The sequence below is a fragment of the Carassius auratus genome, unplaced genomic scaffold, assembly GCF_003368295.1.
Source record: "Carassius auratus strain Wakin unplaced genomic scaffold, ASM336829v1 scaf_tig00019223, whole genome shotgun sequence".
NCBI classification, from domain to species: Eukaryota; Metazoa; Chordata; class Actinopteri; order Cypriniformes; family Cyprinidae; genus Carassius; species Carassius auratus.
The window spans coordinates 1-14,087 of record NW_020524936.1 but is presented as its reverse complement, the minus strand read 5'-3'; the positions used below and the strand labels follow the sequence as shown (position 1 = coordinate 14,087).

The window sequence follows — 14,087 nt, the reverse complement described above, 5'->3', positions numbered from 1 at the left end:
ATTTTTATGGCGCATTATATGAGTCTATTTTGTGCAGTTTAGGAGCTGGGTACAATAAGATCACGTAGCGTTGCTTGATAAATTACGGTAAATTTCCCCAAACAACCGGAAGCAATTGTCAACAGCTCGTCGTTCTGCAGTAACGTTAGCAAAGCCGAGACAGACGTCCACACAGTAATAACATCGTAGTGTAGTTTCGCCATCATGACCGAGATCTTCTCTCTGTATGGTCAGCAAGATTCACAGGGTCCCGCGGGGCCCTCTGCGCTCGGCTTCGGATCCGGGAAGCCTCAGGTGCCCCAGAACATGGGCCCGATGTGTTTCCAGCATCAGATGGTGGATGAAGGGGGTCCGATCAGGAAACCCGCGGCGATGAACGAGCCCTTCTACCTGCTGCGAGAACTGCCCCGTGAGTAATAATAATATATGATAAAATACTGTCAGTGTCAGCTAGAGTGATTGTTTAGCATGTACCCAGGTATTTACATGGTAATTCATAGAATACCACGGTACTATGTCCAAATAACCATGGTACCAAACCAAATGTTATACTATTACCATATTAACAGTAGTTAACTGTATAGTAATAGTTAACAATAGTTACTGTTATTTAAAAATATAATAAAAAGAAAATCACTTAGGCCTATTAATTTGTTTCGGTTTTGTTTTTATTAACAATAATAGTTTAAGTTAGAGCTATAGTTTTTAGCCACTAGAGGGCCTCATAAAACTTTCAAGAGGACATCTGAGACAAAACCAGCTTTTCAAAATTAATGAAAAAAATTTCAAGGAGTGAAAAAATCATGTAAATTAATAAACATTAATAAAAAAATCTTACAATTTATTGACAATTTCTATTATGAATATACATTACATGTTGTTCTGTGAGCTATATATTAGTTAAAAATAGTGGGATCCTGAAGAACATTTTTCATTTCAAACTTTGGTAATTCTGAAACTTGATTATTTTGTTGTAATCTATCGATTAAATAAAACATAGTCATTACAGCAGATGTGTCAAAGGTAACCAAATATCCTTATGGTGTATTTTGTAATGGTAGTGTGTTATTTTAGAGTTTGTCACCTTTGTGAACCAGTTAACACTCAAGTCTTCTTCACAGTGGAGAATGAGCTGACAGGACACACTAATCTCATCACACACTACAATCTGGAGCACGCTTATAACAAGTTCTGCGGAAAGAAGGTGAAGGAGAAACTCAGCAACTTCCTTCCAGAGCTTCCTGGTGTGTATGCGTCCTTTTACCTTTTACAGCCAATATTACAGTAGTTCTAGAACCTTAAAGGGATAGTTCACCTAAAAATGCAAATTCTGTTATCATTTAGTTTCTTTTTTATTATTTTGGAGTGAACTATCCCTTTAACTATCCGCCACTTTTGTTTGTTGATCCTTCTGTACTCCAGGTATGATCGACAGCCCAGGCATTCAGGACAACAGCTCTCTGCGATCTCTCATTGAAAAGCCACCAGTCTGCAACAACTCGTTCAGTCCTCTCACTGGGGCTATGCTGACCGGCTTCAGGCTACACACTGGCCCTGTAAGTGTGTGTTTGTTTGTTTGTTTGTTTGTTTGTGAGAGAGGCTAAAGAAGGATCCACTTTGCATTTAGGGAGGCAAGTGTAACTGATGCTGCCTCAGCTTTGACTGTACTCAGAGGTTTGTTGATGTCTTTGTTGTTTTGCGAGCAAGATTTATATGACTCTCTCTGTCCTGACAAAGTTACCAGAGCAGTACAGACTGATGCACATTCAACCACCGAAGAAGAAGAACAAACACAAGCATAAACATCTTCGGCCTCAGGATCCCTTACCGCCAGGTGACGGTCAAACACAAACACACAAAGAAACAAACGTTTGCTTAAATCCTGACTGTCAAACTCACATCTCACATCCACAGAAACTCCGTCAGATTCAGACCATAAGAAGAAGAAGAAAAAGAAGGACGATGACCCAGACAGAAAGAAAAAGAAGAAAGATAAGAAGAAGAAAAAGGTTAATTGGAGTTTTTATGGTCTTCATATGACATTACAGATTACAATTGGCCTTAATTTATAAGAAATCTTCTACACTGCTGTTCAAAAACTTTGGGCTCAGTATGTTTTTTTTTAAGTCTCTTATGCTCACCATTTATTTATTTTTATCAAAAATACAGTAAAACAATAATGTTGTACTGTCACTTTTGATACATTTAATGCATCCTTGGTACAAGTATTAATTTCCCACCGTAAAACTTCTAATAGTAGAGTATGTTTTTGATTTGTTCATACATTTTTAATTCAATTGTGATAAGTAGTAAACCTGATATCTCTGCTAAAATACAATATCGTTATTTGTCCATGTTCAGAATCGCCACAGCCCTGATCACCCAGGCATGACTGGAGCTCAGCCCAGCGGCAGCAGTCTGAGATAAAAACACGAGGAGCGAGAAGAAGAGAAGCACAAGCTGGACAATTGGGCCTTTTTTAAGACGTCACAGATTTAATGTTACAGTGACTCAGATGTGTGTGTATATATGTGTGAGAGTATATCATTATATAATGTACCAGAACACCTGGTAAACATCGTATCTGTTATATTTGTGTCTTAGTGCCTCTGTGTCTATTTATGAGTATGAAGAATCATTTTTCATTCAACTTTTTAAAAACCTTTTTCTTTTACAAATAAACCAGTCAGCTTAGAAATGGGCTGATTTGAGAGAAAATATTTGATTTATTTTTTCTTTCAGGCATATTTACAGTCGTGTGCACAGTACAAGCAGCATTATGTTGAACCATCAGTAATCATTGAAACCGATCACATGATTACAGTCCTGTAACATTCAAAACAGCACTTCTGAAACAAAAAATATAGTGCAAAACTGGCCTCTGCGATAAAACAAATCATCTGCATTTACCACTTGTCATATAAAGCTGCATTTCCATCAAGTTTAGTGAGAGAGGGATGGCAAAAAAAAAGGTTTAATATTAAAATGATCCATGTCAAGGTAAAGTGAGCATTACATGAAGCCCTGCCTCATTTACCTGAGTCTTGAAGGAAAGAGGATGAGGATTACCCTTTAGAAGGACATTACATTCTCTACATTCTACATATGGCAAATGTTATTTAACATTTTTTATGACTAGGCATACTAGTGAATTTGAATATGTCTGTGTCCTGCACATCCATAAAGAAGATCATAACAAGATACAATACAAGTTCAGTCATTTTTGATTCAAAATGATTGTCTTTGGTATAAAATGCACTGATTAATTGTGCACAGTAACACTGTGATTTTCTTAATGGAGCAAAACAAAAGTGATGAGGCAGGAGGTGCTTCATGGAAGGAAGGGTCAATGTTTTTGATCATATTTAATGCCTTCTGGTTCTGCTACCACTTAATGGACATCTCAAAGTGCCAATGCAATAATAATAAATGGAGAAAACTGCAGACTAAATATTGTAGGTCATGGCATAAAGTTTTTCTAATTGATAATAAAAGCCTTGAAAATACTTCCTGACCAGTCACACAGTCAAAGTCTTGTTTGATGCTTTAAATTGCACATTTGCTTGTTTTTTAACACTGTTTTATATTTGTCAAGACTCAACATTGACTGAACACGAAGGCCAATAATTCAGTTTCTGAAGTGCCATGATATCATAACTCATAAATCTGGCGTATAATTCACAATCCTAAATGTTTTCCACCTCAGACGTTCCCGTTGATTTGATATTTTGCTGAATCATTTGTTTGTCTGAGGCTGTTGGTCTCCTGCGCTGACTGGCTCACTGACAGTCTATCAAGTGCTGCATTCTCCTTTGTAATTTGTCTCCGGTGGTAGAAGAGGTATCCCGGCAGCAGGAATCCAACCAATGAGAACACAAGCAGGCTCAAGTTGATCTGTTGATTCAGAAAGTGTTATGTTTGGTACTTCATCCAAAATCTTGATTCTGTTGACCTGCACTACTTAAATGCAAATGTGTATATACATGAATGGTGTATTGGTGTCTCACCCAATAAGGATCACCCTTCAATGGTCCCACCATGCACATGAAGAGTGGTTGTTGTAGGAGGGCAAAAACAGCACTGATCATGGACTGCAAGCCCGTCAGAGTGCCAAAGTGATTGGTTGGGTAGCTAAATATACAAATAAACACTTTGAGGATGAACTAAACTGCAAATATTACACATATGCAACTTATGGAACTATTTTTACAGTTACTTGGGATTCGAATCAGAGTATTATCATTAACTAAAACTAAAACCCATTTAAAAACAACAACAAAAAAACATTATCATAATATAAATATTAACTGAAAACTAAAATATAAAAAAACTTAAAACTTATTTTAATGCACTTAGATGCCAAGGCAACATTTATCAGTTTTCTGTAAAGTACTAGAATAACAGAAACTAAAATAACTAAAACTAAAATGTAATAAAAACTATGAAGACAAAAAAGTAATAAAAATGCCAAACACGCAATTTCAAAACATTTCAAAAACGTAAAAACTCACACAGCGGCGTAGAGCCCACCACAGCAGGAGTGAATAAAACCCCGGACTGCAGTGTGAAGAACAAATGACACCACCTGATCAGAAAGAAGAAAAAGAAATATAATAATTAATGCTCATCAACATTTTCATGTTTTGCAGCATAAACACAGCAAGGTCAAAAGTTTTTCAAATGTTTTTATTATTATTATTACTATTAATTTAATGTATCTGATTATATACTAATATTATGGATATGTGCACAATTATATATTTTTTTTTAAATAAATTAAAATGATATATGGTGCAAAGTCATATATGGTAAATTAAATTAAATTAAATTAAATTAAATTAAATTAAAGAGTTGTATATGAATATAAAAATGCTAATTTATATATGAAAAATTAATTAATAAAATTGTAATTATATATCATTAAATAACTAAATAACATTCTGCAGTATTTCTGAACAAATAAGTGAATTTGTGACATTGTGTCTAACCTGTACGGGTAGATTGTCTATGAGAGAGATGATGCCAAAGATGAATAGCAGGGTGTTTGTAAAAATGAAAGCTCTGATGGCGTTGGTGAGTTTCTGGATCTTTCTGTCCCTTTTTGGAGGCCCTGAGGGACTGAAGTAAACAAGGAAAGGATACAGTTAACAATGTAACTCACATATCGAAGTAAGTGAACATTTCTCTCCTTCTCTTTCACCACCTTCACCTTTTTTCTCCCTTGGCTGAATTCACCACGTCCTCACACTCCTTCATTCTCCAGTCCATGATGTAGCCAATCAGAGGACAGGACACCAGGCAGAGCAGCTGAAGAGTGCCAAAGATGGACGAGTAGAGATTCACTATAACACACACACACACACATACACATACACTTGCATTTGTGGTTTACTGGGACTTTCCATAGGCGTAAAGAGGAAGTGTCCTTATAAACCATGTTTACATTTTTGTACCCATGTCATTATACACATTTGTGTCTTCAATATAAATATATACCAGTACACACACACACACACACACATATTCCACTCACTATACAAGCACTTCCCTGAATACTGTTGTCATATATTCCTGATATTGGACTGCTTGATACTTATACTGATACATTACATATTAAACCAAATAAATGAAACTAGATTTTTTTTTTATCAGAAGTAATTTAACTTTAGTGAGACATTTTAAAATGTTTACCAACTGGTGTCAAGGTCAAGGTTTGCTTGATTCCTTCAAATTTCTCCCTGGTTTGATATTTAGTTTTTTTAATATGATATGATACATTAAAGGGACAGTACACCCAAAAATGTTACTTCTGTCATCTTTAACTAATCATTCACTTGTTCCAAACCTGTATTGAGTTTCTTGCATTGCATTTTAACTGAGTTTCTTTCTTAAGTTTAACACAAAATAAAATGTTTTGAAGAATGTTGGTAACCAGACAATTGATGGTAGCCACTGATTTCCAATCCAAATGAAGGTCACTGTTTGTTTACAGATGTTCTTCAAAACATCTCATTCTGTGTTCGACAGAAGAAAGAAATTCATACACGTTTGGAACAAGTAGACAGTGAGTCAATGAAGAATTTTCCCATGTTGGTGAACTGTCCCTTTAAGTGTGCCATAAGTGTCCAAATATCTGTTTGTTACAAAACCAAAACCAAAATAATATGACTTTTCTCACCTTTCTCCTCTGCCTCCTTCACCAACTCCTCTGAGGCTAGACAGACACAAACAGGAAGTGCAATATAAATAATATATAATATAATAATGCAATATAAAGACAATTTAAACTACTAACTTTACTACACACTTACAAACACCCACCACTAACACATGCTTCTGCAAAACTATAGCAAACTCCTTTATGTTTGTTTCATTACATTTTCCCATCTGTCCATAAGCAAAGTTATGAAAAAACATTTTAAAGAACAGAATCATTTTCTTCCATATTTTTTTATTTCATTCAAAACAACTTATTGAAATGTTCAGCTGATGCTCACGATTAGGGTCACCGTGGGTAACGAGGAACTCCAGCATCTTATTCATGGCACCCATGAAAAAAATGAGACGGAGCTGGGTCATCGCCATGGTGATGATGCTCCACAGGAAAATAGGTGAGCACACAGAACGGAGAAAGGGAGGAGATCCTGCGGTCCGAACAGTGACAACATAAAGATTATTTTATTATCAGACTCTCAATCATTTGGTGTGTTTGTGAGACTTGCCCTGGCTCTGAGCAGCTGGTCCATCGCTGGGAGCTTCATCCATGGAAGGTTGCAGTTTGGTCGCCTCTTGCTCTTTAGGAGTCTCCTGAGTGAAAGAACTTTCTTCAGACATCCTTTGGTCCGCTGCTTCACTTCTCAACTTCACCATTGTACTGTGAAATCAAGAGGAACAGAAATTCATGCACGGTTTTACAACAATAGACAAATGTTTTGTATGTGATGTTTAGGTCTTGTCAAATTTTTTAGGCATACAGTGTATGTATTTGACATGTACTGACGTGTATCTGATGTCCTCAGGGCCAGGAAAAGATTCTCCCGGCCAGTTAATAAAGCAGTTAAGGAAGACGAGGCAGGCAAACCCTGCCCATCCCCAGAATATAACCGAAAATGAGACGCCCAGATCATAGATCAGCTAGAGGACAAGGCAGAAAGAGTCATGTTCTTATGCTGCACTGCAAGACTAAATGTCTAAATAGAGTTAAGTTGTTTGAACTTGTTAGTAGCTTAATTAAACAATCTCTACCTTGACTCCTGGAAAGGTAACAGCAGAGGACGCGTATGAGCCAATCATTAGCGAAAGAATCGTAGACCGCACATTTCCAAACATATTTGGCAACTGAGAAGAATCATAAATAAGTATGTGAATTCAAACTGTAACGTTTGTCTATTGCCACTAGAGAGCATGATTAGCTGAAAGTTAGAAACAGCCTTCAGCCACACATAAGTGAAGACAACTCCTCATGCAGTGATGTTACAGCCTGTAGAATTTCACCATACATGGGTGTTTGCTAATGCTTATACATAAAAAGTTTGATGATATGTACATAATAAATAAATGCAGAATTTAATTGATTTAATATTTAAATATAATTATTATACATAATTGCTTATATATAAGTATAACTATTAATACTATTAAAATATAGTTGTTTAATATGTAATTATATTTATTTTATAACATACAATTATATTTCATTACATACATGCAGACATTCACAGGCTGAGATATGTGATTAAAAATCAGGAATATGTTCCACTCGTTTGTTATTAGGGTATATCTTTACACATTATTCAACAATAAATAGTAAATATTAGTATCTTAAAGGTACTTATTAGTACTTTAAAAGTACATGCCTTTTGAAAGAGTGATAGTTTTGTAGCATTTTTTTTTTCTGAGTGTATAATTAGCTCCGATTTATTTAAATCATTCAGCATAGCATACCGTAATATATTTGTGGGGATGATCAAATGCTGAGCTAAGCATAATCCTGTGCTGTTGTACCAACAATGCTCTACCACTCCAACCAGATAAACACACACACACACACAAACAAACATTGATGTCCCTATTCAGACTGACGCAAACACAGACAGTTCATTGCCATCTCTTAAATATAAATGTAATATTTTAGCATATGAATAGGTTGCTGAAATGAAATACTTTCAGGAAGCTGACATGTCCTTCAGTGTGACATGCCATACTCCATCTAAAACTATTTAAACAGTTTGTTCGTTTGATTATATTATACACACGGTTCATATACATTACATGCGGAGCTCATATAGAAATCATGATTCAGGTTTTTATCTAAGTTCAACTCAGTGTGTGTGTGTGTGTGTGTGGTGTGCGCCAGTATGCAACTATGAAATTTGACAGTCCGGACAGTAAACACACAAAGATCACAGACACAAGAGGACAGAAAGAGGAGGGTGGAAAAGATCAGTGCACTTGATAAACTAAAAAGGGGACATTGTGGCAATGTTTGCATGTTTTTAAGACAAAATGATTTAACTGGAAAATAATGTATCATATCTACAAGTCAAGCACAAAATGACCAAGAAACTAATTTCTGCTTTAATGTCCTCTTTTTATCATCCAATCAAATCCAGATTAATAAAATCTATGCAAATTTCCCTTGTTATACTGTACCTATATAATATGTTCAGATCTACTGTATGTTGGATAACTGTAAGTTGATCATTTTAATTGTACACTTACAAGTTTTAAATTGGTTGTGAACTTTGGGATGACATAAATACTAGGATACATGAAGTGAATTACAAATTACATTCCATATATGAATTCATCTTAAAACAATTATGATACATTCTAGGTAGAATAAAAATAAGGGGGACACGTGAGGGAAAGCAAGGACAGTGCATGTTATGTTGGGAGACGGTGGGCTTGGTGGAGTAGAGGGCGTGAAGACAGATCTGTGCTGTGATTGGCTGAGATCGGTATGCCAGACTGTAGAGCGAGGGGATGGAAAACATGTGCAGCACTGAAGTGACCAGCAACAGACAAGAGCAGAAACTCATGAAAGTGCAGAAAATGGCATCTTATATGCACAAGAAGAAATGCGCAAATCATGTGTTTTGATATGATGCAATGAGGAGCAGTATTCAAAGGTTTGCATTTCACCTTACACATGTCCACAGACATGCATACAGAGATTATTCCAACCACTTTCAGATGCACACACAAACTTAGCATATATTAATATAGAAAAATATATTATTTAAAATCACTTTTTTCTATTTTAATATATTTTAAAATGGAATTTTTTCCTGTCATGGCAAAAGCTGTCAGAAGCTGGATTTTCAGGGTTCAGTGCTAAACAGTTTATGCAGCTTATTCGTTTTGTAAAAATCTATACATTTATTGTGTTTTCCACTATTTTTGATGAATAGAAAATTCTAAACAACAGTATTTAATAGAAATGTATCCTTGCTGGATAAAAGTATTTTTATTATTATTTTATTTTATTTTTTTCAATCTGATTCACTTCTAACTTTTAAATGGTAGTGTACTGCAGTTTTCAAAAAAATTATGACAACATTATTTCAGCATTCATAAAAATAAGAAATGTTTCTTGAGCAGCAAATCAGCATATGAGAAAGATTTCTGATTGATCATGTGACATTGAAGACCGAAGTGATGATGCTGAAAATTCTTGCCACTGCAGGAATAAAATGTATTTTTAAATATATTCAATATATATATATAAAATCAATGAAAAAACAACAACAAATTTTATGGTAGTGTTATAGACACACACACACACACACACACACATTTTAACACCAATAGAGAGTTGAATGTCAACATGACCACCACCCACTGAAAAAATAATTAAACTGACCCCAAATACATTAAAACTTCAATAGGCCTTCAGAATATAGAACAGGTCTCTTACTGTGAGTGAAGTGAAGGTTAGACAGATTCCTCCGAACCCATTCATGGACACAGCAATAAATATGATAGCTGATAACACTGTGAATGCAAAGAAGAAACAATGCCTTCATTGCTTATAAAACTTTAAATATACAGATTAACTAATTTGGATTAATTTAGCTATGAGTCTGTGTGTATATATAGTGTCATTATACTTCTACTGTACATCCTGTATATAGTATTTTGGTTCTGGCTGTGAAACACCTGAAACCATTAAATGTGGCTTAACACTGACCTTTTGGATCATAAGATGCCACTGCAATCAAAGCCATGGATAAGGCAAAGCACGAACTACAAGAGTCACAAAAACAGAGAGTTGGTGGAAGTGACCAAGATGTGGGTTGCAGGACATGAGTAGTATTGAAAGTAGGCTGTAATGCTGACCTTCTAGAGTTGAAAACTTTACCGAAAACTGGCTTCATGCTAATATCTGTTTGTCTCTCACCTGCCAAACAATCTGATTGGACGTGGTCCAAACTTGTCCATCAGGATACCCAGCGGCAGAGTGGCTGCGCTGATGATGAACGAGCCAATCGTAAAGCCCAGATTCAGAATCTCCTCCTGCTCAATACAGCTCAGCCAAACCGTCCGTTCCGTCAAACTCACATTAGTGTGAGTCTCTGTGACATTCTCTAATAGTATCACAGGAAGAATAAGATACATTAAACCTCTGCATGATGCCGTTTTATAAAACTGTTCTGAACAAGACTTAGTCTGTCAGTGTGGATATCTTCTAATCATGTACCTGTACACAGGTGCGAGTAGAAGCCCTCATTTCTTCAGCATGATAAGAAGGGAGCCCCAACCCAACAATACAGCAGAGAAGAGCAGGTTTTCTATGATTGATGTGACAGCCATCCACCAGCGCCTCCTGTAGGCCTGCGAGAGCGGCGGAGCCATTGCACTGGAGAATGAAGAAACCAAAAGAAATGGATACATTCTAACATGATGTTAATACAACAATTCAGGCTTGGACAATTTAGGACACAAACAAAACATTTGAACACTTAATTAAATTTAAATGCAAACATAAAATATAAAACTTGAAGGGAAAATTTGACCCTTTCTCCATGTCTTTTGAGATCCTCTTTATACCAAATTTATACACAACACTTTCGAAGAAAAAAAACATTCCTGCCTGCATCTGAGACTTATTCATGCCTGAATGTGTACTGAAGACCACAAAAGTTAATGTAAGAATTTATGAACAGACGCCCTTTCACACCATGAACTTGCACTCATTCAGCGACACTGAGGTTTATTCATCTATTGCTTGAGTGTGAACAGCCGAAATGAGAAGAATTCAGGGGAGGGAAGGAATGTTACAAATGTATGTCAAGACTTGTCCTCTTTGTTCATTACATTCTTGAAAAGCATGTCTACCGTATGTTGCAAAATGAGATTGGGAGATCATGAATTAGGACAGAATGCAAATGATTGCTCAAGTATCTTGGTTGCAAAAAAAATTCTGTGAATTTACACGTGATTTATATCGGGTTTATGTTTTGAACGCAGCTTTTTCTACTTGGCCTCATCACATGGATAAAACAGGTCGAGGTATTTTTATTACGCACAGAGCACATGTCCACACACCCCTGTCCTGCTGACACCAGAAATAGTCACAGACCTTCATGGTACACCAGATTTCACCAACACATAGAATAAACATTGCTTTGATATGGAGTTGGATCCTGCTGTAAAGTGTATCTGTATCATTACCACTAGAATGAAGAGAAATGTCAGACAAATGCTGTAATTCATTGTATAAAACAATGTAATAACTTCCCAATCTAACTACAAACTCCTAACCGAATATTATCGACAGACATATAGGAGAATAGTAGAAAGGCAGTCGATGTATGAACTGTTTCCATAATAACATTTATTGGAACAGAAAAACACAGTTCCCTGTTAAAGAGTGCACTTTTTACTGATAGACATCACATCTGCAATAATAAGAAGCACATAAAATTTGTTAGTGACGTGACGTGAAACACCACAAATATGTTGCAGATCCAAGCAGAGATTGCCAGCGCTTTGTACAATGTGACCAGCAGCTATTAAGAGTATGTAGTTGTAATGAACTGCACAAAAGACTCATATTTAGGAGTTAATGATTTGGATCAGTCTGATGAATCTTTCATTGAAAGAACTCGCTGAATCTGTCAGAGAATCTTTCGTTATACGATGACTACCCATCACTTACTGAACTGCAACCATCAAGCTCATGACACATGTGAAAGCTACTACTAAAGCTGTTATTTTAATTATTCTTCATAACTTACACACATAGGCTAAGTGTCGATGAGAAGCACAACTTCTGTAGCCTGTTTTTTGTTGTTATTTGGGTCTCCACGTGGAATATATTTTATTTCTCTGATGCAGCTTAATGCCAAGACTTCATTTTTCCACACAGTATTAAGTGTTTAGGAGGTACTAAAAGCCCGTTTACACTACTAAACAAAAAAAAATTAAAAGGAAATTGCGATTTTCCCCTCACAGTTCTGACTATTATCTCGCAATTCTCACAGAATTGAGTGATACAACCTAGCAATTCTGAAAACATATCAGTCTTTTCCCAAAAAAATCTCACAATTGGGAGTTTTTATTTCATAATTCTGTAAAAAGAAAGTCAGAATTGCAAAGTCAGAAAAAAAATCTGAATTGTGAGATAAAAAGTCGCAATTTCCTTTTTAATTTTTTATTCAGTGATGGAAATGTGCTTCCATAGATTTCCATGCTCCTCCGGGATGCTAAAATAAGGCTATGAAACGTTTTTTTTTAACAGGTTTTACAGGACGACAAGAAACGTAGTGAAATTTGGCACACAAAAAAATTAAATAATAAAATAATAATAATAAGCAGTGCCGTAGCTGGGGTTTGCGGGGGCCCGTTGCAGGGTGCACAGTGGGCCCTGTTTGAAATTGTTGAATTTTTATGCACATTCTATTTATTTATTTGTGCTATTAACACAATGTTTTAGTTTTTTCAAGTTTGTAAGTGTCTAGGTTCAGAAACCGAATAATTAAATGTAAAATAGCACTGCATAGTCTTCACTGTAACAATTAAATATATAATCAAAATTATTTATTCAGACACCTTCACTTTTTCTCACATTATCACAGTTTATTTGCTATGGTTTAGAAAATGGTAATAAAATATGACAAGAAATCAGTGTTAAACTGTCAGAACAAATTCATCTTGATAATGTCAGATAACTTTGATAGAAAGATTTGTAATGGATTACAATAAACCAAAACTTCATACTGTTAATATGACAATATTTACACAATACTTTGTTGAACAATTACCAAGCAATGCTTAATTCTGTTAAGTCTGTGTGGTGTGAAAAGGTCACATTAGTAATAATTTTTTTGTGTCTTGCACCTACTAGTAAATATATATATATATATATATATATATATATATATATATATATATATATATATATATATATATATATATATATATATATATATATGGTGTCTGAATAATTGTTGTTTTGAATGTGCATTAATTCTTGTTAAAACTACAAAGTAATTCAGTCAAGAGCAGTGAGTGATTTTCTTTCTTTCATTTTCTTGGCTTAACATTAACTAAATTAGGCGCGGTCACTTTAAAAGAGATGACTGCATCCAGTATAATACACATACTATTTTTTTCTCAACTGTTTACTTTCGCTTAAGACATACTACTCGACAGTTTTTTTCGAACATACTTTCCAAGACAGGTATTTTGACATATTTTGTATGTATTTGTCAAAAAGATGCAAATTCGGTGTTCAAGCGTTTGAGACGCGTCTCTCTGCGCGAGCCCTGAACCAGAACACCGCGAAGCTGAATTAGGCTCTTTCACGCTCTTTCCAGGTGCACTAGGAACTTCGAGGAGAACGAAACTTTTCTGAGGAAAACGAATGATCTTTCTCAAGGGACTGAAAAAGGTTGAGATATTTATTTACCTCCATCACAGTGATCCACATGGCCTCCGTATTAATCATTAAAAAAAGTGTATTAATTGTGCAACGATTTAGGCTACAAAGTAAATGGAGCTTCCACTCAAGACAGATTAACAGTTTCGAAAGGTCAAAAACCTCCGCACACACACACACATACACAAAACACACACACACA

At 35.4% G+C, this 14,087-nt stretch overlaps 1 protein-coding gene and 1 pseudogene across 1 annotated transcript; one reads left to right on the top strand and one right to left on the bottom strand.

Moving 5' to 3' along the window:
* Positions 1–99: 99 nt before the first annotated feature.
* Positions 100–2,718, top strand: LOC113076175 (mediator of RNA polymerase II transcription subunit 19-B). The gene is made up of 6 exons (XM_026248828.1): positions 100–409; positions 1,122–1,244; positions 1,423–1,556; positions 1,738–1,834; positions 1,915–2,009; positions 2,362–2,718. Exons 1-6 carry the CDS (start codon positions 205–207, stop codon positions 2,425–2,427), a joined length of 720 nt encoding a protein of 239 aa, XP_026104613.1. The 5' UTR covers positions 100–204; the 3' UTR covers positions 2,428–2,718.
* Positions 2,704–10,866, bottom strand: LOC113076172 (large neutral amino acids transporter small subunit 3-like; annotated as a pseudogene).
* Between the last annotated feature and the right edge of the window lie 3,221 nt (positions 10,867–14,087).

Bases quoted from the DNA above. Each gene is read 5' to 3' on its own strand.
- LOC113076175 (XM_026248828.1), top strand. From the start codon at position 205: ATGACCGAGATCTTCTCTCTGTATGGTCAGCAAGATTCACAGGGTCCC. The intron at 410-1,121 runs GTGAGTAATAAT...TCTTCTTCACAG, and splicing joins CCTGCTGCGAGAACTGCCCC to TGGAGAATGAGCTGACAGGA. The intron at 1,557-1,737 runs GTAAGTGTGTGT...GTCCTGACAAAG, and splicing joins TCAGGCTACACACTGGCCCT to TTACCAGAGCAGTACAGACT.